We start from the raw sequence: 25,383 nt of genomic DNA, 5'->3' as shown, positions 1-25,383 counted from the left end.
TTGAGAGCTGGAGTTCTTACATGTAAGAACGAAGCCTCATATATGGAATGGAAAAAGTGAGGAATGGCCCATATTTTAGATTGAAATTGGAAATAGAAGCATGAACTCATGATTTGCAAAAAACTAAACATATTTTCTAGCTCTGTTCACTGAAAGGTCTTAAAAGTTATAAAATCCCAGTAGTAACAAGCACATTTAGCATCTAATTCTTGATTATAAATAGTACTCCCCATACCCCAGTTCTAAGACGGGAACAATCTGATATATCTTGTCGTATCAGAAAGCAAGAAAATACTCAGAATTCATGGAAACGTTAAAAGGACACAGAAACCTGGGATTTTACTGGCCAAATTTGGAATAATTTGAGTATCAAAAAGAATGATGGCAATGGATTGTAACTTACTGAATTTTTAAAAACCCATGAGTCTATAATATTACCAAAAAAGTTGAAAGGGCAAGAGGAGTGAAGAATTGGGGGGGCGTACTTTTTTTTACAGAAGGGTATCAACAGATATACATAGGAAAATGACAGAATAACAAAATTCCTTTTTTATACTCCCAATATAAGTATTGATTCTGAAAAGGATCATCAGTGGATACTGAAACCATTAGATAAAATGTCACTGGGGGGCATACATTCAGACAGTCTCAAGTGTGATATCTTTACAATGGAGAGATCTGGCTGTAGACACGCCTGCAGCCAAGTAATCAGACTTTGGCATCTGCAATTATGGAATGAATTGACATTATATGCAAAGGTAAGTGCACAATGTCCCCCGTGAGGTATAACAGCCACAAATGTTTAACCTGAGTTTAATTGCAGGGAAACTCTCATACAAATCCAGGTGGAAAAGCTGTCTACAAAACAGTTACCTGGAAATTTTCTGAAAATACCATTGCCATGAAAGACCAAAAATAATAAAGTAAAATAAAAATAAGGGAGTGGGGGGGGCGCGTAAAACAAGGGAGCTATTCTAATAATGAAGAACAAAGAGATTTGACAACCAATTACAACTTTTCTGTAATAGTCAAAGTAAAAAAGCAAGGATAATTATGTTACCATATGATCCAGCAAGTTCCATTCCTACATATGACATAAGAACTGAAAGCATTTGTCTGCACAAAAACTTGTACACAAATATTCACTCATGTATTATTCCATAATAGACAAAAAGTTGACATAACCTAATTGTCTATCAGCTGAATAATGGACAAATGTGGTTTATCCATATAATAGAATATTATGTATCCATAAAAAGGAATGAAGTCCTGATATATGCTACAGCATAGATGAACCTTGGAAACATGCTGAGTAAAAGGAGCCAGTCATGAAAGACCATATATTATACACCATTTATGTGAAAAACCCAGAAAGGCAAATTTATAGAGATAGAAAATAAATTAATAGTTGCTTAGGGCTGAAGTGGAGTGAAAGGGTATGAGGATTGACTGCTAGATGGGGAGAAGCTTTCTTTTAGGAGGGGAAGAAAATGTTCTAAAATTAGACTGTGGTGATAGTTATACAGCTGTAAGAATATACTAAAATCCATTAAATTATATACTGTTTATAAATGGGTGCATTATATTTCAGGAAAGCTGTTAAAAAAATAGTACAGAGTTCATGTATGTCCTTTACCCAGCTTCCCTTAAAGTTAACAAGTTACATAATGATATCAGTATTAATGCTGGAGCAATACTATTAACTAAACTGTAGATCTCATTTGAATTTTGCCGGTTTTTCTCTAAATATCCTTTTACTGTTCCAGGATCCAATTCAAGATCACACATTGCATTGAGTCCTGTCCGTTTAGTTTTCCCCAGTCTGTGACATTTCTTCGGTTGTTCCTTGTTTTTCATGGCCTTAACACTTTCAGTTAATAGTGGACAGTGTTTTGTATAAGGTCTGATTTTTCTTCATGATTACATTAATACACATTTTTTGCAAGATTACCAGAGAGGTGATGGTTCTTCTCGTTATATCATGTCGGGGGACAGGATGCTGACATCTTATCGCTGGTGATCTTCACTTGATTATGATAGTGTCTGCCAGATTTCTCCATTGGAAAGCTTCAATTCTCTTTGTATGTGATAGAAATCTTTGGGATAAAAAACTTTGGGAAGATGCTACTGTCCTGCTTCTCCTTAAACTTTTGCTCACTAATTTTAGCATCCATCAGTAGATCTTCCCTTCAACAGTTTTTCCTTCGGTATTTGCTTAATGGCAATTTTGGGTTTCCATCATTTTTCCTACATTTATTAGTAGGAATTTATTACTTGAATTCTCTTGTGAGGAGGAGCTGTTCCTTTTCCTTTATGTGTTTGTTTATATCCGTATGGACTTATGGATATTTATTTTATTCTATGGGTTATTTCTGACACTATCATTATTTATTTTGTTGCTTGAAGTTTTACAACGTGGTCTTTGGGAGCTTCTCCAAGTAGGCTGTTGTGTTCTTTCAACTTGTCCAATCCTTTTTCATGTACTTCCTCTTCTCTGGGACACAAAACATTCCAGGGTTATCTTTTCTTTCTCTGCCCCGAACCTAATATCAGCCTCTTCCCCAAGGAGCCTGGATTCTTTTTGTTGGAGAATGGTATTTAGAAACCAAGATCTGGGTGCTGAGTATGCTCATTGCTACTGACATTCCATTGCTCCTAGGTCCTTTCAGGAGGCAGAGGGAAGAAATACGTGTACATAGACCAAGTCATCCACGTGCACGCACACACACACACACACACACACACACACACCCCTCTGTTTCCTAATCTATCTGCTTATGTATTAAAAACTATGAGTTCATACTGATACCTCCAATTCCAGTCCAACACCACAAGGTTCATTTTAGTCTTTCCCCTTTCCTTATTTGTAAATTCTTTCTCTAGTGTGAGAAATCTGGCTCCCACGATGTATTTGTCTTTTCCTGGTAGATACATAATTGCTAATCCACACCCATATGAGAAACAGATTTGCTAAGTAGAATACAGTTTTGGTGTACAGTTCTTTATGTCTGTAGCCTTACAGAATCTAGCCAAAACATTGGTTTGTTTTACTTAGGTTTTTCTTTTCTTCCCCATCCCCTTCAGTGTTGTTATATTAGGTTTTGTTTGTCACTGTTTCTATTCTATTTTGGACCCACCCCCACTTCTAGGTTGATTTTATATGTGTGTTTGTTTGTGGCTATGGTTTTATAAGTTAAAGCTATGTAAAATGGTATATTCAGAGAAGTGTTGTTCCCTCCTCATACCTAACACCTAATTCTCCCCTTTCTTCCACCCCTTTCCCACCCACCCCTTGTTACTAACCAATCTCTTAGAGTATCTGGTTTATTCTTTCCAGAGTTCTTTTGCACAAAGAGGAGTTTCATGTGTTTTCTTCTGTCCACTAATTCCTTACAATTACCTTGCTTTTTTAAATTTTTATTAACCAGGTATGATTCCAGATCATTATGATTTTAACTTGTATTTCCCTTCTTATTAATGAGGTTGAACAACCTCGTTGTTCATATGTTTATTGACCATTTCTGTTTCTTCTTCTGGGAAGGGTCTAATAAACTTTTTTTTGCTTCTTTTCTCTTGGATTTGTACAAGTAATTTATGTATTCTGAGTACTAATCCTTTGTTAGCAATACTTGTTACAGATTTGGGAGATAATAATGTCTTTTAATTTATATCTTTTTTTTTAATTGGAAGAGTTGCAGGATTGCAGGCAAATCATATAGAAAGTACAGAGTTCCCATATACACCCCCCCACACACACACAGTTATCCCTATTATTAGCATCTGTAGTATCTTTACTATAATTGATGAAACATTATTATTATAATTATGCTATTAACTATAGACCATGGTTTACATTGGGGTTCACTATTTGTATTATGGAGTGGTTTTTAAAAATTTTTCTGAAAATAGGTATACAATCTAATTTTCCCCTTTTAACCATATTCAAATACAGAATTCAGTGATGTAATTATACTCACAATATTGTTCTACTGTTACCACAATTTTTTCATCACCCAAAAGAGAAACTCTGTTACCAATTAAGCATTAACTTCTCATTCCTTATACCCACCTCTGTCCCTAGGAACCTATATTCTAGTTTCTGACTTAGTGAATTTGTGTGTTCTTACTGATACATGTAAATGAAATCATACAATATTAGTTCTTTTGTGTGAAGCTTATCTCACTCAACATGATGCCTTCAAGATTGATCCATGTTGTGGCATGTTTCAGAACTTTATTCCTTTTAATGGCTGAATAATATTCCATTTATATATACTACATTTTGTTTATCCATTCATCTGTCAATGGACACTTGGGTTGCTTCCATCTTTTGGAAACTAGGAATAATGTCACTATGAACATTGGTCTGAAAATATCCGTTCAAGACCCTGCATTCAATAATTTTGGATATGTATGTATAAATGAAATTGCCAGGTGTATGGTTCTTAACTTTCTGAGGAAACACCAAACTATTTTCCACAGTAGTTGCACCGTTTTACATTCTCACTAAAATAAATGAGTGTTACTATTTCCCCACATCCTCTCTAACATTCTCTCCAATATTTTTATCCAGAATATAAATATAAATTGGATATAAAACCTTTATCAGATATGTGGTTTTCAAATATTTTCTCCCATTGTGTAGATTGTCTTTTTATTTTCATGTCAAAGTCGTTTGATGCATGAAAGTTTTTTAATTTTTATGACTTCCTAGTTTTTCTAATTTTGCTGGTGCTTTTGGTGTAATGCCAGAGAAACCATTGCCTAATGTAAGCCCCTAAAGATACTTCCCTATCTTTTCTTCTAGGAATTTTATAGTTTAGGTTCTTATATTTAGGTTTTTGATCCATTTTTAGTTAATTTCTGTATGTGGTATGAAGTGGAGATCCACTTTCATTCTTTTGTATGTGAATATACAGTTTTCCCAGCATTTTTAGAGAGACCAATCTTTCCTCATTGAGCAGACTTGGCACCCTAGTCAAAAATCAATTGGCCATAGGTACATGGAACCCTGAGTAGGGCATGGGATTTTGTAGGTTTGTCCAGAGTGATGCCCCAATAAATCCCAGATTGATTTGAACAGTGAATAAAAAGTATTTCCAAAGTCCCCTTGGGGGTATAGGGAGAAAGGGGGAAAATTCAACTTCCTCATTTGGAGAAGGCTGATATTCTTGCAGTGAGGACAACAAAATCAATAGGCCAAACCCTCAATCTTGGGGTTTGTTCGTATGAAACATATCCTCACAAAGGATAGGCTAAGCCTACTAAAAATTAGACTGAAGAATCACCCCCAGAGAACCTCTTTTGTAGCTCATATGTGACCTGTCTCTCAGCCAACACGGCAAGCAAACTCACTGCACTCCCCCTCTCTACGTGGGACATGACTCCCAGGGGTATAAACCTCCCTGGCAACGTGGGACAGAAATCCTAGAATGAGCTGGGACTCAGCACCAAGGGATTGAGAAAAAACCCCGAAAGGGAAGAGAGAAATGAGACAAAATAAAGTGTCAGTGGCTGAGAGATTTCAAACAGAGTTGAGAGGTCATCCTGAAGGTTATTCTTACGCATTATATAGATATCCCCTTTATAGTTTAAGGTGCATTAGAGAGGCTAGAGGGAAGTGCCTGAAACTGTAGTAGTCATGTTTCTTTAAGATGATTGTATAATGATAATAGCTTTTGCAAAGTGACTGTGTGATTGTGGAAACTTTGTGTCTAATGCTCTTTTTATCTATGGTATGGACAGATGAGTAAAAAATATGGATTAAAAATAAATAAATAATAGGGGGAACAAATGTTAAAATAAATTGGGTAGAGGGAAATACTAGTGGTCAGTGAGAGGAAGGGGTAAGGGGTATGGTATGTATGAGTTTTTTCTTTTTTCTTTCTCTTTTTCTGGTGTGATGTAAATGTTCTGAGAAATGATCATGGTGATGAATATTTAACTATGTGATGATACTGTGAGCCACTGATTGCATACCAAGTATGGAATGTTCATATGTTAAGAATGTTCATGTTTGTATGTTGATTGGTTTTATTAATAAAAAAAATCAATTGGCCATAGATTTTAGGGTTTATTTCTGAACTCTGAATTCAATTTCAATGGTATATGTCTGTCCTTGTGCTAGTAAATACCTCACTATTTTGATTAATGAGCTTTGTAATAAGTCTTAAAATTAGTAAATGTGAGTCCTTCAATTTTGTTCTTTTTCAAGATATTTTTGACTATTCAGTGCCCCTTACCTTTCCATATATATTTGAAGACTGGCATTTCTATTTCTGCAAGGAAGGCTGTTAGAATTTGAATGGGATTGCAATGAATGTCTTTGGGTAAAATTAACATTTAGTCTTCCAGTCCACGAATGTGGAATGCCCTTCCATTTATTTAGGTCTTCATAGAGTTCTTTTAGCTGTTCTGTAGTTGTCTATGTACATCCATGGTTAAATTTATTCCTAGATATTTGATTATTTCAGTTGCTATTGTAAATTTAATTTTTCTCCCTTTCTTTCCTCTCCAGGTTGCTCATTACTGCTTTATAAGAATTACTGATTTTTGCATATTGCTCTTGTACTTGTAATTTTGCTAAATTCATTTCTTAGTTCTGGGAGCTTCCTTGTAGATTTTTCAGGGTTTTCTATGTATAGGATCATACCATAGGCAAATAGGGAAAGTTTTACTTCTTCCTTTCCAACTTGGTTGCCTTTTATTTCTTTTTCTTGCCTGATTGCTCTGGGTACCTACTCTGTGAGAGCAGGTATCCTTGTCTTGTTCCTGATCTTAGGGGGAAAGCTTTCAGTCTTTCACTATTGAGTATGATGTTAGCTGTGGTTTTTTCATATATGTTCATGATCATGTCAAAGAAAGTTTCCTTTATTCCTAGTTTCCTGAGTGTTCTTATCAAGAAGTGGTGCTGGATATTGTCAGATGCCTTTTCTGCATCAATTGAAATAATCATGTGTTTTCCTCCTTCTTACCCTAACTGATTTTGACATGTTGAACCACCGATGCATACCTAATAAATCCAATTTGATCATGATGTGTAACGCTTTTAATGTGCTATTGGATTCAGTTTGCTAGTATTTTGCATATTTATAAGGTATATTTGTCTATACTTTTCTTCTCTTGTGCCAGATCTTTATCTGGCTTTGGTATCAGGGTGGTATAGGCCTCATTGAACGAGTTAGGAAGTGTTTCCTTCCTTCAGTTTTTTTGAAACATCTGAGCAGGATTGCCGTTAATTCTTAGAATGTTTGGTAAATGCACCAGCCAAGCCACCTGCTCCTGGGATTTTCTTTGTGGTGAGGTTTTTGATTACTCACTCTTTTTCTTCTCTTGCAAGTGGTCAGTATGTAGTTTGTGTATTTTTAGGAATTTTTTCATTGCATCTAAATTATCTAATTTGTTGATACACAGTTATTCATAGTATCTTCTTAAATTCTTTTTATTTCTTTGGGGTCAGTAGTAAAAAAGCACCCTTTCATTCTAATTTTAGTTATTTGTGTCCTCTCTATTTCTAAGTCATTCGAGCCAAAAGTTTGTCAATTTTACTGAACTTTAAAAAAAAAACTCTTGGTTTCATTGATTTTCCATACTGATATTTCATTCATCTCCACTGAAATTTTGTAATTTCTTTCCTTCTGCTCACTTTGGGTTTCGTTTGCTCTTCTTTTCCTAGATCTTCCATTTTGAGGTTAGTCTCTGATTTGAGATCTTCCTTCTGCTATAATGTAAGCATTTGGAGCTATACATTTCCTTCTCATCACCATATTATGCTGCATCCCATAACTTTTGGTATGTTATGCTTTCATATTCATCTGACTCAAAATATTTCCTAATGTCCCTTGTGATCCATTGTTTATTTAAGAGTGCTGTTTAATTTTCACACATTTGTAGATTTTCCATTTCTTCCTCTGTTATTGATTTCTAGCTTCATTCCATTGTGGTTGGAGAAGATACATTGTATGATTTCAGTATTTTTAAATATATGAAGACTTCTTGTTTTGTGTCCTCACATATGGTCTATCCTGGAAAGTGACAGAAGTGCACTAAAGAAGAATGTGTACTCTGCTGTTGTGTGAAGTGTTCTATACATGTTAGGTTTAGTTGATTTATAGTATCATCCAAGTCTTCTCTTTCCCTATTGCTGTTCTGTCTGTATGTTCTATCCATTGTGGAAAGCGGTGTATTGAAGTCTCCTACTATTAACATAGAATCACCTATTCCTCCCTTCAGATCTGTCGATATCTGCTTCATATCTGTTCGGGCTTTGCCATAAGGTACATAGATATTTATATGTCTTCTTGAATTGACCCCTTTATCAGTATATAATGCTCTTCTTTGCCCTTTTTTTGTGTGTGTGTGATGAATTATTTTTTAATTAAATGGTTTATACTTAAGGGGAGAACAGAGGAGTAAACCTTACTAAGTAGTCTTTGTGCTAGCTCAGTTCTAGACACCAAGGATTCTTTAAAAAATAAACACAACCACTGAAATAGTATTAAAAACAGCAAATGTGTACATTCTTAGTACTTAATGAAAGCAACACTGGTTAAAGTACCTAGCACACAAAAGGCGCCTAATAAATGTCAGTTGGTTCTCAAAATGAATGATTTTTCCAAATAAAAATGACAAATACACCTGTATGTAACCATTTTATAACAAACATATTAGTTATTTCACAAGTCCTTTTAATGAATAGTATTTTATCCTTAAGAAGAATTTTCTTAGCAAGATTGCTTTCAAAATATTTTAAGGCACTGAAACAGATGCCAACATATCTTATTTTCAACACACTGAAACTAATGAAAAGCATACTGAATAAATATATAAAATAAATAAGATTACTTTCATAACTGCTTATGTATAGTAATTTAATGAATAAATTACAATTTCTAAAATTACAATTTCTTCTATCTATTATCCCTAGCAACAACTTTCAGGAAAGTTAAGTAATGACAGTGTTGAAACAACTGCTTAGTTCAAAATGTTATCTCACCAAAGATGCTTACTTGTCTTCAGGTTTTCCCTCTCTGGGTAAATTCAGTTTCTTTTCCAAAGTCAACCTGTTTTGAGCATTACAAGCATTTAATTAATATATATATATTTTTTTTTCACTAGACTTACAACTTTTTAACTTTCAGACAAAAAGCTTTAAAGGATGGTTCTCATTCTAGAAAACCTTGAGAAAATTATTCACATTAATGAAAGTTTTTAGTTACAAAACTGAAGGTTATTGCTGATGACAGGTTTTTTATAAGGCCCTGTCCTTGGGGTCCCAATAAAGAAACACAAAATAACCTCAAAGTGTCATCTCTGATTAAATAATTATACACTGGAAAGTTCACAAAGTAAGCTTTTCTATATGTACATAGAAACCATTCCCAGTGAGAGGTCCCTATATAGAAATATATAGTCATGTATTGATTATTATGCAAATGAAAATTATGAACTACTTCATAACAGGCCTTTATGAAACATTTTCCTAGAGATCCCTGCACATAACAGTCATCTCATGTTATTTTCTATATCTGAAGGGCAAGTTCATTGATTTTATCCTCCCCCCATCTTTTTGGAAAGAACACAATTATTTTTATTTTACTACAGAATGGGCTGTAAGACTGCTGTAAATGTTACTGACAATACATACTGATTTTCTATTATGAACCTGTTTATTTCTGAGGGACCAAAAGGAAAGACTCTCCTTTGTCCTCCCTTCCTTCCCAATAAAAAGTTGGACTTCTGTCATGTGAAAGCCTGGGAACTAGGATAGGAAGCATTCTTAAAATGGACTGCAAATAAAAATATATACTTTTAAGCCAGATCATTCAGTTATGTGTATATTTCCCTTTTGCTATTCCTGAGCTTGTCATAGAAACCCCTTTAAATGTTCCAGCCTTGTCTCAGCTGTGCTATAGAAGATAAAGCACAGGGCTATACCATGATTAGTTTACAGTTAAAAGGGAACCATCTTTCTAAGAGGAAATTATGGAAGTGAGGATCAAAACTCAGAGGTCTAGCAGACTCATTTCAGTGGAGAGTCTTTTTTTTTTTTTTTTTTGGCTTTTAAAAAGGGGAATTTAATAAGTTGCTAGTTTACAGTTCTAAGGCCGAGAAAATGTCTCAATTAAAACAAGTCTATAGAAGTGTCCAATCAAGGCATCCAGGGAAAGATACCTCGGTTCAAGAAGGCCGATGAAGTTCAGGGTTTCTCTCTCAAGTGAGAAGGCACATGGTGAACATGGTCAGGGTTCCTCTCTCATCTGGAAGGGCATATGGTGAGCATGCTGTCATCTGCTAGCTTTTTCTCCTGGCTTCCTGTTTCATGAAGCTCCCCGGGAGGCATTTTCCTTCTTCATTGCCAAAGGTTGCTGGCTGGTGGCTATGTCGTTCTGCTCTGCTCTCTCTGAATCTCTCTTTCTCCAAAATGTTTCCTCTTTTATAGGACTTCAGTAAGCTAATCAAGACCCACCCAAATGGTTGGAGACATGCCTCCTCCTAACCCAACTTATCAACCACTCTTGATTAAATCACATCAAGATCACATCAGGGCGGGCCGCGGTGGCTCAGCGGGCAAAGTGCTTGCCTGCTATGCCGGAGGACCTTGGTTCGATTCCCGGCCCCAGCCCATGTAACAAAAACGGAGAAACAGAATACAATAAAACAAGAAAATGTTTAAAAAGATGTTTCCCTTTCTTCCTTCCTTCCTTCCTTCTATCCTTCCTTCCTTCTCTCTGTCTTTCCTTTAAAAAAAAAAAAGATCACATCAGGATGTGGCTTCCTAAGTTACATCTCCAGGGAGATGATCTAATTACAGTTTCAAACATACAGTATTGAATAGGGATTAGAAATAACAGTTGTCTTTACAAAATAGGACAAACATGGCTTTTCTAGGGTACATACATGCTTTCAAACCAGCACACTGTGTCGGGCTTCTTTCACTCAAAGGTATTTTGTGAGAGTCATCTAAACTGTAAGGTGTTATAGTTTGTTATTTTTCGTGGTTGCATACTATCCCATTCAGTTACTAAGCCACAATTCATTTCTCTACTGTTGGGTTGTTTCCATTTTGGAATTAAAAATAATGCTTCTCTGAACATATCTCCTGTCTTTTGGTACACATGCACAGATATTTCTGCTGAGTCTGTAACAGCCTTGCAGATTTCACCAGGTTCCACATTTGCATAAGGTCTACATCCTATAATAAATCCTTTATTTTAGGTCATTCACAGTGGTTTTGCTTATCTAATCAAACAATGATTAATATAAAATTCTTATAGAAGAAATGGTGGGAGGACTCACTCTACCAGATATCAAAACTTATTTTGTAGTTGACACAATTAAGATAATGTGGTACTGATACAAGGAAAAACACATAGTGCAAATAAATAGAATAGAATTCGGAAACAGACAGACATTTATATGAACATTGATTTAGGAAATAGGTGGCACTATAGTCTCTCTTTCTTCCAGTTATTTATTTATTTATTTATTATTTATGATCCATAACCACATACAGACACAAACATTCTTATCATATGATCATTCCGTTCTTGTTATGTAATTAGTAACTCACACTGTCATCACATGATTATATATTCATCAACATGATCATTTCTTAGAACATCTGCATCAATTCAGAAAAAGCAATAAAAAGAAAACAAAAAAAATTCATACATACCATACCCCTTACCCCTCCCCTTCACTGATCACCAGCATTTCAGTGGAGAGACTTTCACTGCTCATTATGAAGAATACAGGTATTGTCAAGGTGGAAGCTTAGCACAGGATTTCCCCAAGAATGGTTCTTTGACCACATACTTAAAAATCACTTGAGATTTAAAACACTGAGATCTGGGACCCACCCCAGATCTAATGAATTGCAATATGTGTAGTAGATGGTAGGAACGGACATTTTAAAAAAGTTTTCCAGGTGATTCTTAACACTGGTTCTCAAAGTGTGCTCTGAGGACCTCTGGAGGTCCCTGAGACTCTTGCAGGTGGGTGGGGGGGTGCGGTCTGTGAGGTCAGAACTAGTTTCATTATCACATTAAGATGTTATTTGCTTTCTTCAGTCTCTCATTAGTATGTAGTGGCGTTTTCCAGAGAATAATGATGTATGATACCACAGCAGATTGAATAGAAGTAGATATGAGAATTTTATCTGTCTTTTTAAAGCCAGACATGAAAGCTGTTTCCAAAAAATGGAAGGCAATGCCATTTTTCTCAATAAATTTTATATTTTGGAAAATCATTACTTTTCCAAATGCCCTTCTTTGCCCTTTTAAACAGCTTTTTTACTTTAAAATCTATTTTATCTGATATTAGTATGGCTACCACAGCTCTCTTTTGGTTATTCTTTGCATAGTTTGTTTTCCATCTTTCACTTTCAACTTACTTGTGTCTTTGAATTCAAGGTGAGTCTCTTTGAAACAATGTTTCATTGGGTCATTTTTTTTTTTTATCCATTCTGCTAGTCTCTCCTTTTTGATTGGAGAGTTTAATCCATTTACATTTAAAGAATTACTGATAATACAGAACTTGTTTCTCCCAGTTTTCTACCTAGCCTTTGTAAGTCTTATACATTTTTGGTGGGAGGAGGGGAGGCTTCAAGTCTACTTTTAATGCCTAATTTCATATTTATTTGATTTTTCAATAAATAGTGTACCATTTTGAGTCCCTCCTCATTTCCTTCTGTATATATATTTTTAGATATATTTATTGTTGCCATGGGGCTTGAACTAACAACCCCAAATCTACAATTATGCTTGATTTGATGCCAACTTAACTTCAATAACATATATAAATGCTGTTCCTATATACCTGTCTCCCCACATTTTTGTTGTTTTAAATTATATCTTCATATATGTCTAAAACCACAGATTTATAATTACTTACAAATCTGTAAGAAACAAAAGGTAGAGTTATATACCCCCTAAAAGTCTAATACAAAAGAAGTGGCATTATAATTACCCCACATGGTTACCTTATGATGTTTTGGTCCACTGTCTTGTGCCCTTCCCTTTTATTCTGAAGAACTTCTCCTGTGTTCTCATCCAGTTACTATAAACCTTTAGCTGCCTTCCGGAGTTTTGAGGAAGATAGCTGTACTAGTTTTTGCTAGTTGTTCATTGATTCTGTGGAGGAGCAGAACCCCAGTACATCTTATGCTGCCATCTTTGTCTACAGGCTTTAATTTGTTATGCATAGACATTCTTAATTTATCTATCCTTTGTCCTTTTGTGCTTAAGAAATCTTCTACAAGGTCTTAAAATTGTTCTATATGATCTCTAAAAGTTTGAGTTTTATCTTTTATATATGTTTTTAATCTACCTGAAATTTTTGTGTGTATATAGGGTAAGATCCTATATATATTTTTTACTATGGATAATAATTTCTTCCAGCATAATTTTTTGAAAAGCTCATCCTTTTACCACTGATCTTCAATGCAAGTTTTATCATAGATCAAGTTTCTATATGCACGTGGGTCTGTTCCTGGGGTCTAGCCCTGTCCCCAATCTTAAAATGTAGCTCTATAATCCTTAATGTCTGGCTAGGCAATATCTCTCACCTTTTCTGCTTCAGAACTATCTTGACTCTTTGTGGTTCTCTTGCTATGCTATATAAAATTTAAAAATTATTTATGTTTTTTTTAAGTATAAAAACAAATTATTCACATTAAAAAGTTTTAGCATTTTAGAGGGATTACATTGACTCCCTAGATAAATTTGGGGAGAATCTAATTTTAACTTTTTTTTTTAATCTCGTTTTAACATACAACTTTATTTAGGTCTTAAGGTCATTACATCTGATTATTTTCTTCATAAAGTCTTATATACTTTTTTGTCAGATTTATTCCTAGATACTAAATATTTTTGATGCTATGAAATGTTTTTTTTCTTTAAAACTTTATTATACACTTTGCTGTGTATAATGCAGCTAATTTTTGTAAATTGAATTTGAATCCATCAACTTTATTTGTATTAATATCATTGATTTATCTGTGGATTACTTTGTGTTTTCTAAACAGAGTATTACTAGTCAGTACTTGTGCCTCTAACTTCACAGTTACAAGAGAAAAAAATCAGGATATACAATTATAAAATGTGAGCTAGGCAGCACAGTATGCATAGAGAGAAACAAAAGAAGGAATGCCCAAAAATGTTAATGGTGGCTTATTTTGATTTAAAGAATTATGGACAAGTTTTTCTTTTTAAATATATTTCTGTTCTTTCCAAGATGAGTATCTATCACCTACATTAGGAAAGAAACAAAACTTAAAAATAAAAGTGCATCTAAAACAAAATTTAAAGGTAAGGATAATCTACCAAAAATGCCTAGTTAGGGAAAAAACATCAAGTTTTTCTTTTTAAATATATTTCTGTTCTTTCCAAGATGAGTATCTATCACCTACATTAGGAAAGAAACAAAACTTAAAAATAAAAGTGCATCTAAAACAAAATTTAAAGGTAAGGATAATCTACTAAAAATGCCTAGTTAGGGAAAAAACATCAAGTACTCTAATTTGCCTCCTATCCACCAACTTCACCTCTAATGAGCCAGCTGGCCTCCTGCTTATAGTTACGGATTACTCTCCCATGTTACATTTCAAATAACAACTTCCTAGGTTCATGGAAGTTTATTTCTCCGTTAGGGACATGTCTGGAATTGACCTATCAAAGACATGTAATCAGCCTTTATGTCATTTGTTTTAAAATGTAGTTGACTCTTAATTATCTATAAGGTATAAATTTCTTTTTCTTTATTAATTATTTATGGCCTAAGTCCACAGCTCATTTCCTTAGATAGTACAGACCAATTCTCAACTGGTACCACTGTTCCATTTTACAGATAGGAAAACAGAAATCCCCAGAGGTGAAGTAAGTCCTCTTTCTGTGCCCCCGCTCTCCTTTACCCCATGTTACCTTGTCTCCTACCACAACAATCATCACAATTACCCATCTTCTCCGTCATAAGCTCCATGAGATTAAGATCTTTTTTTTTCTTGATCTCGTCTGTATCCTCAGGCCTAGAACAGTGCCTGACATATAACAGATGCTCAATAAATAGCTATTGAACGTAGAATGAATTTCATAGGTAGTCAACTTTCCAAAAAAAAAAAAAAAACAAAATCTGCCAAATTAACCGTTTGATCATTTCTGGAAGTATTCACAACAAAGTTTGTTTATGTTTGGGTGGAAATTGAAAACAATATCTAAAAGTCAGTCTCCTAATAAAAAATGTTTGAAAGCAAAAGCACCTTTTGGTATAATGAATTTTTCATGTGGTAAAACATTTTTCCTTTTTTTTTTTTCTTGTATCATTTAGAGTTCTTAGTATTAGATGTTAATCACATGTAGGTATTCATTGAGACCGTTTTTTATTAAAAGATAAAACTAAATCAACCGAGTTCATTAAAATCGCTTCATTTTAGAGGAGGATTTGGTGTTTTCTTTAATTATCTCAACCATATCTGATGGGCGTAGATATTATAAACAGAGAGAATGACACAATACTAAACATTTCACTTTTTCTAACATTTTGAGAATACATTAATCTTGGGTGGTTCAAGTCACTTTAGCAATTTGTGACATAAATCCAACATTCACTAACATACCCTCATGGTCTAGATATTGTAACCAGACCATCACTACAAAAATGAGTGAAATAGTATCTTAAAAAGTTCACAATCTATTTGTGGTATCTTTGAAAATCATGTTTTATTTCCCTTTTACTTATATTTTATTGCTAAATTTGGGGTAGGAAGGCTTATGTGGCTCTATTGAGTAACAACTGTTGCCCAAAGCTTAATTTTTTTCAAGTAGCCTGTAGCAGCACAGCACTTTACATATAATTAGAATTTTTTTTTTTTTTTTTTTTTTTGCACGGGCAGGCACCAGGGAACAAACCCGGTCTCGGGCATGGCAGGCGAGAACTCTGCCGCTGAGGCACTGTGGCCCGCCCCATACAAGTAGAATTTTGATTTTGATTTTAAGTCTCATACATTCCATATCAGAACAGTCCCTGTTGTCAGTATGTGGGGTGGGTAGTGCCTTAAAGTAAAGGAATTATGATATTTTCTCTTCAAAATTGTTGTGGGGAATATGAAAAAGAATAAAATATTTTCTCTGTAAATCTCTATAGACAGTGAGGACCCACTGTTGGTAGACGCTGGCTTAAGTGCATCTCATGTATATATATGTGTATGTATGTGAAAAAAATAACCCTTTCTTTTTCTTGACAGGTGTCCTTGTAGACTTGGGTCTGGAGGAAAATGGGACAGCTCATCAGAGAGCAGAGAAATATGTTGTTCGTCTAGACAATGAGATTCAAACCAAGTTTGAAGTTTTTATGAGAAGGGTGAAACAGAACCCATACACACTGTTTGTGCTAGTTCATGACAACTCCCATGTGGAGCTAACGAGGTGATTGCTTCAGAGTGAGCAGATACACTGTTTCTTCTACAGCAGTAGTTGTTATGTAATAACAATATTTAATGTTTAAAAGGTGATCATTTGAAAGCCCAGGGACCCTAATGTTTGGCATCTTCTTACTGGTAATATTCCTACCCTTTCCTTGCTCTCTCAATTTTTCTTACCAATTTAATACTGGTTTTATTTTAGCCATATTGTGAATGAATTTAGAAATTCCTGTTAATACTGTCTTAAGAGCATTGTGGGACTCAGCTGCCTCAGAATGGGGGGTGAGAATGTCAAGGTTAATGAATTCCCAGAAGGGAGATTTGTTTCCTTCTTGTACTTTCCACCTTCCCGGTTCTTTTCTGTTTTCTTCCTCTTCTCTTCCTTCCTCTTCTTTGCCTTTCTCGCATCCCTTTTCCCTTTAACAGCACTAGAGATGCCACTTTAATGACCCAACTGCCTTAATTAATAGATGACCTGAGAGTAAATCTGAAACCTTCCCCAGTTAACCATTTTAGACAAGAGAATATCATATTTCTCCAGTGAGCTTATTAATGAAAGAGTAGTAAATGTGAGAAGTGGCACCATTCTTGCTCCCAGGTAGAATTACAGGAATTATCTGGTAAGGAGTGTCTTGGCTCCTGTGGAATAAAAAGGCAAATGGTCCTCAAGTATTACGTATCATGGTTTGTCCTCACCATGTAGGGGAAGGGAAATTGGGAGGCAACTTAAAGCATTAATAGATTTTCTTTTCTCTAGAAGACACTTAGGTTAAGAAACTCTTACACTCTTAAAAAACCTGTTTTTTTGATCAGTGGTAAAAATATCAGAATTGAAGGAGTTCTTTTCAGAAGCCAGAATGTTTGGTGCTGCAATCTAAACTCTAGAGTCATATGTAGGTAAATCTTGGATACCCAAGGAAGAAAGGAAGGAAAAAGAAGGGAGGAAGAAAAGGAAGGATGAGGAAGGAAAAAAAAGGAATTTTTCCTATATTCTATTCAGTTATTGATAATGATCTATGAATAGAGATAGCTCACTTTCATCTTTGAAATGTTGGGGTAATATCTCTAAAGCTCTCTCTGGATTTAATTAATTCTCCAGGGCATCGAGGTTATTTTTTTGAGAAAGAATTGTGTGGTTTTGAGGCCGCCTGGCAATCTGATACATCCACATTTAACAGAACTGAAAATGATTCAAATATATAAAAATCTTTGTCATGGGTGGGAGTGGGGAGTGGCAGGAGGTCCCCCTTGGCCCTCCCCACGGTCTGGCAGCCTCAGGGGTAGACTGAGAATGGTATAACCCCATGGGGGTCCCTTGCCACTTGTCGGTCTCTAAGCATCACGCTTTGATGGAGAAGCTCCCTCATTCAGGTGAACCATCTGAACTACTGTCCTTGGCCTTGATAACTGAAGGTACACTTTGGGGCCTATCGGAGGCAAAGGGAAAAACATTGTCCCTGAAATCTGCCCAAAAGAGGTAAGAAACAGCCAAAAATTGTTCTCTTCCAAGTCAAATTTTGGTTGTTTCTACTCCCGCTCCCAATTTGAAAGAGCCAATAAAAATAAGAGCTAAAACAGTAGCTCACACTCCAGTGTCTGCTTCTGCATCTAAACAGTTACATTAGGAGGTAATGACTTGACTTTAAGTATTTCTACAGTGTCATTTCAGGCTCTTTGTCACACGGTGAGCCCAGTCATGGACTGGCAGATAGAGTCATTAATTGCAGAGAAGTACTGGAAGCTTTCAACCTCCTCGTGCTCCAGGTGAGCTCCTGCCCATACACTCTGCAGACCCAACAGTCCCGAATCAGTTCCAGCAATGAGGTTCACTGGATACAGCTGGACAACATGGTGAGTCTGTTTTCTGCCCTGAAACACGGTGATGTCCTCATTCCCTACAGGGTAGAACACTGTAATAAAATGTGGTCGCAGAGCTATAAAATACAGCATATAGTCTCATAACTCTAACACAATGCCTTATCTTGGAAAAGTCCCATATACGTATAGTTATTATAAAAGTAAAAGTTAGTGGAATAATGCCACATATAAATTTGATCAGGTGGTTCTTTTATCGGTTATTACACAGATGTCAAATTATCTACCTTGTATAGTTTTCAATAAATGTAATGTCACTGATACCATTATCAATAGCCTGAATTCTTTTTGTCCATACATGATTCATTTCAGTCTAAGAACAGGAAATTTTATTCTCCTTTTGGGTAGCTTATTTGTCATGTTTTAGTCATTCTGACGTGTATAACTGATAATCACTCTCATCCTCTCCTAGTAACTGGATTTTTTCCTTTTAATAGTTCTCACAGTCTTCTGATTGAAACAGGAGGAAATGCTTCTTTTAAGAACTTAATGGTAGCAGGTGATAGGTTGAGAGTAGCCATCACAACACCGTACACACACAAGTCTTTACATTGTTTGGCTTGAGTCTCTGATACCTAAAAAGATGTTTTCCATGACCTGTAAACTGTATGCTAAACATACTATCAAGCAAAAGAAATAGTTTCAAAAGAATCAAGATTAGCCATTATACAATAGATCCTTCATTTTTAAATACTGAACATATTGGATATTTGAAAATAAATATGTTTAAATAAAAGACAGGAATGTCTTATGGGAGAATAACATTTGTTCATTTGTTAACCTTTTGCATTTCATTCTGTTCTGAAGTTCTCGTACTTTGAGCTTTTTTTTTCAAGTATTAATTTGTTCTTTGTGGTAGAGCAAGCTCAGGTCATAGAATCACGCTGAGATCAACAGTTGCCGCTTATGAGAACTATCTCGTATAGATTGCTTGAGCTTTTTCTTTATCTTCTTCATGCCAGCTCCATCCATCAGTTAGGTGGTAAAGTTAAGGTTGAAATCACAGAAGCTACCCTAATTCCTTGGATTCTAAAGATTAGGTCTGGCCTGTGGGCCACCCAAATTGCCGCTGAGTTCCTCCAGTGCATATGGGATTGCCAGGAGAACTAATAAAAGGAGAAGTGATTACTTTTAGCTCAATGGATAGTTCTCCTCTTAAATGTTATGTTTCAGTATATTGGAGAAGAAAAGGGAACCATTCTAATTTACTTTGTCTGTTTAGTCTTTTCCAGAAGCAGGACATCAGTTCCTACTCATGGCTTCTGCCCTTTGTCTCCTCCCTGACATGAAATGATAGAGAACCAGGCCTAAAGGCATTTTCCTTAAAAGTCATATGATTATGGTAATATTTTAGGTGTAATAATGTTATTACAGGTAAATTTTTAAAAAAGGATTCTTATCTTAAAGATACCTAATAAAGTATTTATGGATTAAAGTTATAATATCCAGGATTTGTGTAAAATAATTGGGGATGGGCCATGGTGGCTCAGCAGGCAGAATTCTCTCCCCCCATGCCAGAGACCTGGGTATCAATGAGTTTTTTTGCCATGACGAAAAATATAAAATAAAATAATTGGAGTATGGGGAATTATACACTTCCATAATTAAAGTTAAAAAATTAATTTCTATGAAATTGTGATCAACATAGAGAAAAGGAGAAAACATTGACTTAATTTATAATAACAACTTTACATATTTAAGGGAGAAGCTCCTAAGGATTAGCCCCCTTTAGTTATCCTGAAACCATGAACTAAAGCAGTAATAATTGAGAAAAGCACAGTAATTAATTAAAAATACATATTATTGAGTACTGGCTTATGTTTGATCCTTCAGAGAACAGGTAGGAAATGTATGGTTTAGAGGAGAACGCAAAGTACAACTCTAAGTCACTATAACAACAATTTAAAAAAATCAAACTCTCTGGGGGTTGAAATAAGGGAGAAGCTACATACATCTGAGAGACCTATGAAAGACTGATGGAAAAGAGAGCACTGAGGATGGGCCTGGAAAGAGAGGATGGTCTGACACACATAAAGCTTGGGTGGGGTTTCAGAGGAAGACACACTGAGCATTTTTCAGGAGAACACTTAGTAGGATGAAAAGAAACCTGGAAGTATAAATGTGGAGGCTTTGAGTGCCAGGCTGACATTTTATATTTATTACACAGACATTAATGACTTTTTTAGCAAGGTTATAGTATTATTAGAAGATATATCTATTCTTTTACTCTTTATATTAACAATGTAAATGTGTAGCTTGATGAATTTTCACAACAAAACACATCCGTGGGACCAACACCAGGACCACCCCAGAAGCCTTCCTTTTGTCCCTTCCAAGCACTCTTCAATCAAAGATAACCACTGCTTTGGCTTTTCTAATGCCATAAATTTGTTTTGCCCAGTTTTAAACTTTATATAAATGAAATCATTCAGTGTTTACTCTTTTGTATCTGGCTTCTTCTGTTATGTTGTGAGATTCTTCTATATTTTACACAAGTCACAAAACACTAATTCTTATTGCTGTATATATATTACATTGTGTGACTTGACCATGATTCATTTATCCATCCTACAGTTGAGGGCATTTGGATAGTTTCTAGTTTCAGATTAGTTCTAATACTGCTGCTATAAACATTCTAGCACAGGTCTCTAGTAAACATGTATATGTTTCTGATGGGTATAAACCTAGGAGTGAAATTGCTGATCACAGGGTATGCACATGGTCAGTTCTAGTAGATACAGAGAGGCTGCCTTTGGGGGTATTCCATTAAGTATATAGGCTAAATCAAAGTGATTACAAGTGGGGCAATCAGTCTGCTGGCTTTTCTATAATCCAGGTTAGAATTAAAAATACCTGAATCAGGATGGCAGTCGTGGCAATAAAAAACATGGGTGACAGAGTGATTTGAACAGTGAGTAAAAAAGTATTTGCAAAGTCCCTTTGGGGGAATGGTGAGAAAGGGGGAAAATTCAACTTCCCCAAGTGGGGAATTCTTGATATTCTCACAAGCAGTGGGGACAACCAAAACAATAGGCTGAGTCCCCAATCTTGGGGTTTGTTCATATGAAACTTAACCCCACAAAGGATAGGTCAAGCCTACTTATAATTAGGCCTAAGAGTCACCCCAAGAGAACCTCTTCTGTTGCTCAGATGTGCCCGCTCTCTCTCAGCCAACACAACAAGCAAACTCACTGCCCTCCCCCTGTCTACGTGGGACATGACTCCCAGGGGTGTAAACCTTCCTGGCAATGTGGGGCAGAAATCCTATAATGACCTGGGACTCAGCATCAAGGGATTGTGAAAACCTTCTAGACCAAAAGGGGAAGAGTGAAATGAGACAAAATAAAGTGTCAGTGGCTGAGAGATTCCAAACAGAGTCGCGAGGTTATCCTGGAGGTTATTCTTACGCATTAAATAGATATCACCTTGTTAGTCAAGATGTAATGGAGGGGGTGGGCCACAGTGGCTCAGCAGGCAGAGTTCTTGCCTGCCATGCCAGAGACCCGAGTTCAATTCCTGGTGCCTGCCCATGCCAAAAAAAAAAAAAAAAAAGATGTAATGGAGAGGCTGGAGGGAACTGCCTGAAAATGTAGAGCTGTGTCCCAGTAGCCATGTTTCTTGAAGATGATTGTATAATGATATAGCTTTCACAGTGTGACTGTGTGATTGTGAAAACCTTGTGTCTGATGCTCCTTTTATCTACCTTATCAACAGATGAGTAAAACATACGGAATAAAAATAATAGGGGGAACAAACGTTAAAATAAATTTAGATTGAAATGCTAGTGATCAGTGAAAGGGATGGGTAAGGGGTATGGTATATATGAATATTTTTCTGTTTTCTTTTTATTTCTTTTCCTGAATTGATACAAATGTTCTAAGAAATGATCACGATGATGAATATGCAACTATGTGATGATATTTTGAATTATTGATTATATATGTAGAACAGAATGATCATAAGTTAAGAATGTGTTATATTTTTTTAAAAAATTAATAAAAAAGAAAAAAATGATGGATGAAATGGTAAGTTTTCCAGGATTTGTTTATTAGGGGGGAGAGGGAAGAGTTAGACATGACTTTGCACTGATGCTCTTATCTGAAAGAAAAGGAGAGGAAGACTGATTTGTGGAGGGCAGACGAGACAGATTTTGACTGAGTTGAGGCTGAGGTGAGCACATTTCTGTAAATGCAAAATTGGAGTCTGGATTGGGGTTTTGAAAGGACAATTTGGATTTTTTTTATGTTAATGATCACAGAGGTAATATGGTAGCTAGAATTGCAGAAAATAATGCACAGAAGACAGTGAGGCCAAGGATTTTCATGTAAAGGCCCCTGGATTTGGCCTTGGGAGTCCTTGGTGACACAGAGAACAATGTCAGCAGAGCAGAAGAGAGTTTAGCTGAGAAAAGGCAGAGACATCAGGAAAAGAACAGGGACAGCTGGATGTGGGGGGTGGAGAGGTCGCTGAGGGAACAGTACTTGGAGGAGAAGATTCTTTTTTTTTTTTGAGATGGGATTTTTTCCCCTAAGAAAGAGGACCAAGGATGGGAAGGAATGTGAAGACCAGATATGTACATGATAAATCTTTCCCATATGACTGTGACACTCCAGATGAGGAAGGGAGACTTAGGGGAATAACTTTTTTCATCCTGAAATGACTTATTTGACCCAGCTATCCAGAACACTGCAAAGAACCCAGAGGAAATAAACAAAAATACTTCTAAAAAAGTAACAAAAAAATTTTTAAATGCTTCTAAGTCTCTGATAGTTGTTCAATCTGTGCACTAAGACTCCAGTATGTCTAAGGACGTGTTGTGGTCCTCACCTGGCACCTGTTTATTTTCAAATAAGAGCTGATTCTATAGCAAGGTTAATTGGTTTTTCATGCCTCAGAAATTTTAAAGATGCCAATTAAATCGTGCCTTATTTTTATCTTATGGACCTTATAAGTCATACAGTTACTTGAGTTTCTCTCTTTAAATAAGCTCCTGAAAAGCTCAGAACCAAATTTGTAGCCTATTTCTAACAACGTCTGCAGAAACTTCTGGTATGCATTTTTGGGAGAACTAACTTTATCTCTGGCCTCATCTTGTTTCTGTTATCCTTACGTTATCTTCATCTGTTTGCCTAATTTATTTTTATCTTATTTTTTAAGCTGCCTTATAATACCTTTATGAAATAAGTTGGAGAGTCTTTAAAGGAAAATGTTAGTACAAAATAAATTTTAAAAGTGAGACTAAAATGTGTATGTAACAAGACAGCAAGAAGAAATGACTGAAAAAAAATGTAGAAAAGAGGCAAGAAAACCTAAAAAAAAAAATACATGAACTCAAAAAGCATATGTAATATTCTGGGGCTGTTTATTTTAGGGACAACTAGCTTGTCACATATCTCAGAATCCACTGAGAGTATCTTTGTGTCACATCCCAAAATAATTAATTTCCATTAATTGGAGTGCATCCAACTCCTAAAAGTTCTGTGGATATCGGATGTATCAAAGAGTAGCTTAAAGCAGGAGAGAGTGGGAATTGAAACTGACTTCAGTGTGATCGCATCTGCCTAAAAAGTGCTATTCCTCAGAAAATATTTGAAGAAAAGAAAAAGAAAACCATGTATGTAGGTACCATCTACCTTGAGAAAAGCATGTTGGCATTCTACTACTCATGCTCAAGTCACATGAAGTAAAAGGAAATTTTCACTTAGTGCCTCAGAAATATTGTTGAGTTGATAGCAGGTTATATAACTAAACATAAGTTGTTTTTTTTTAAACCTTCCAGGAAATGCCTTCTTACAATGTTTGTTTTCCCCTAGAAAAACAAGACACATTGTGTCCCTTCTTCACTGGCTGTTTGTTCTGTATTTTGAATCAGGAGGACGTGGGCTGTGAGAAGCTGTACTTTGGCTTGAATGAGTACAGCAAGTCTCTGCAATGGGGAATCACAAGTCCGCTACTGAGATGTGATGAGACTTTCGAAAAAATGGTGAACACGCTCCTGGAGAGGTGAATGAGAACTTTCAACCTTTTCTTCAGCTGTACTTTGCATGTCTAAAATAGCCCAAAGGATTCAGTGTCAGTGTCACAGGGAGTTTGATGTCGGCCAGGGCATGCAAATGACACTCGTGACAGCAGAATAAAAATAGTCCTTCCTAAGATGACCCTTTGCTCATGTGGGTTTTATATGATCATCTAAGACCAACAAAGAAAAAGTGGTGACCACAAATGGAACTTGGCACCGCTGCTCCTACCTGCTTCTTTGCTTCCAGCAGGAGGTTAGAAGGAGAAGGGAGGGTTTTGCTTAGTACAGACATTCCTCTGGAGTCTGGCCTTCCCATACCCTACCTCTAGGAACTTTATGCCTTCCCCCTTTCTCCACCACAGGCAAGTGCCCTCAAAGGACTCAGTTAAAACTAAATTTTACTATGAGAGATTTCGAGGATAAACTGGAGAAAATCAAGGAATAATCAGCAATTTAAGTGAGTTCAGTCCGTAGGGCCCCTCTCCAATATCTGACATTTGGGGCTACAGATGTTGACTCTTCTGTTTGCTCTGCCTTCTTTTTATTCCCCTGTTCAATCTCAAACTCCAGAACAGTAAAGGATTTCACTATTTTTTTTCTTCAAGGTAGACCCACAGGGTAAGGCAGGGGCATTAGAATTTGTGTTAACCTAAAATCCCCCTGCCCTACCTCCTCCTGATATTCTTTGTATTTGGTCATCGAATATGGGGGCAACTGGTTCTATTTTATAAAGTACATTGTAATTTTTAGTAGCTCACTTCTTAAAACTCAAACTGGCTCCAACTGATCACAAGCCACATATTGAATGACCTGTCCTATAATTTTGCCAGAAATCATCAGAGAAAAGAAAGAGAAAGGAGAATGAGGACAGGTTAATGCACCCTATCCAGCAAGTTTTAATGCTTGTATCAGGAAAAGGAGAAAGGCTTGGAGAAGTCATACCTGACACTGTCACTTAAAATACTTTCACAGCACACATGACCTTAAATTTCCAAAGTCATCCCATGCCTCTCCCCTTTCTGTGTTCCTCACCCACCTGTTCCTTCCATAAGCTTGAAACTTCTTTTTTAAC

At 35.9% G+C, this 25,383-nt stretch overlaps 1 protein-coding gene across 7 annotated transcripts in view; it reads left to right on the top strand.

Annotated features, from left to right (window-relative positions):
* Positions 1-25,383, top strand: part of GREB1L (GREB1 like retinoic acid receptor coactivator) — a 353,788-nt gene that overhangs the window by 295,030 nt on the left and 33,375 nt on the right. For all 7 annotated transcript variants that reach the window (XM_077135834.1, XM_077135830.1, XM_077135828.1 and 4 more), the window contains 3 exons: positions 16,241-16,421; positions 18,076-18,268; positions 24,165-24,295. In XM_077135834.1, coding sequence (XP_076991949.1) covers positions 16,241-16,421; positions 18,076-18,268; positions 24,165-24,295 — 505 coding nt within the window. The remainder of the gene's footprint in view (positions 1-16,240; positions 16,422-18,075; positions 18,269-24,164; positions 24,296-25,383) is intronic.

This window comes from Tamandua tetradactyla, chromosome 18, assembly GCF_023851605.1.
Source record: "Tamandua tetradactyla isolate mTamTet1 chromosome 18, mTamTet1.pri, whole genome shotgun sequence".
Classification (NCBI taxonomy): domain Eukaryota; kingdom Metazoa; phylum Chordata; class Mammalia; order Pilosa; family Myrmecophagidae; genus Tamandua; species Tamandua tetradactyla.
The sequence above is the reverse complement of the archived record's forward strand: the minus strand, read 5'-3'. Positions and strand labels throughout refer to the sequence as shown.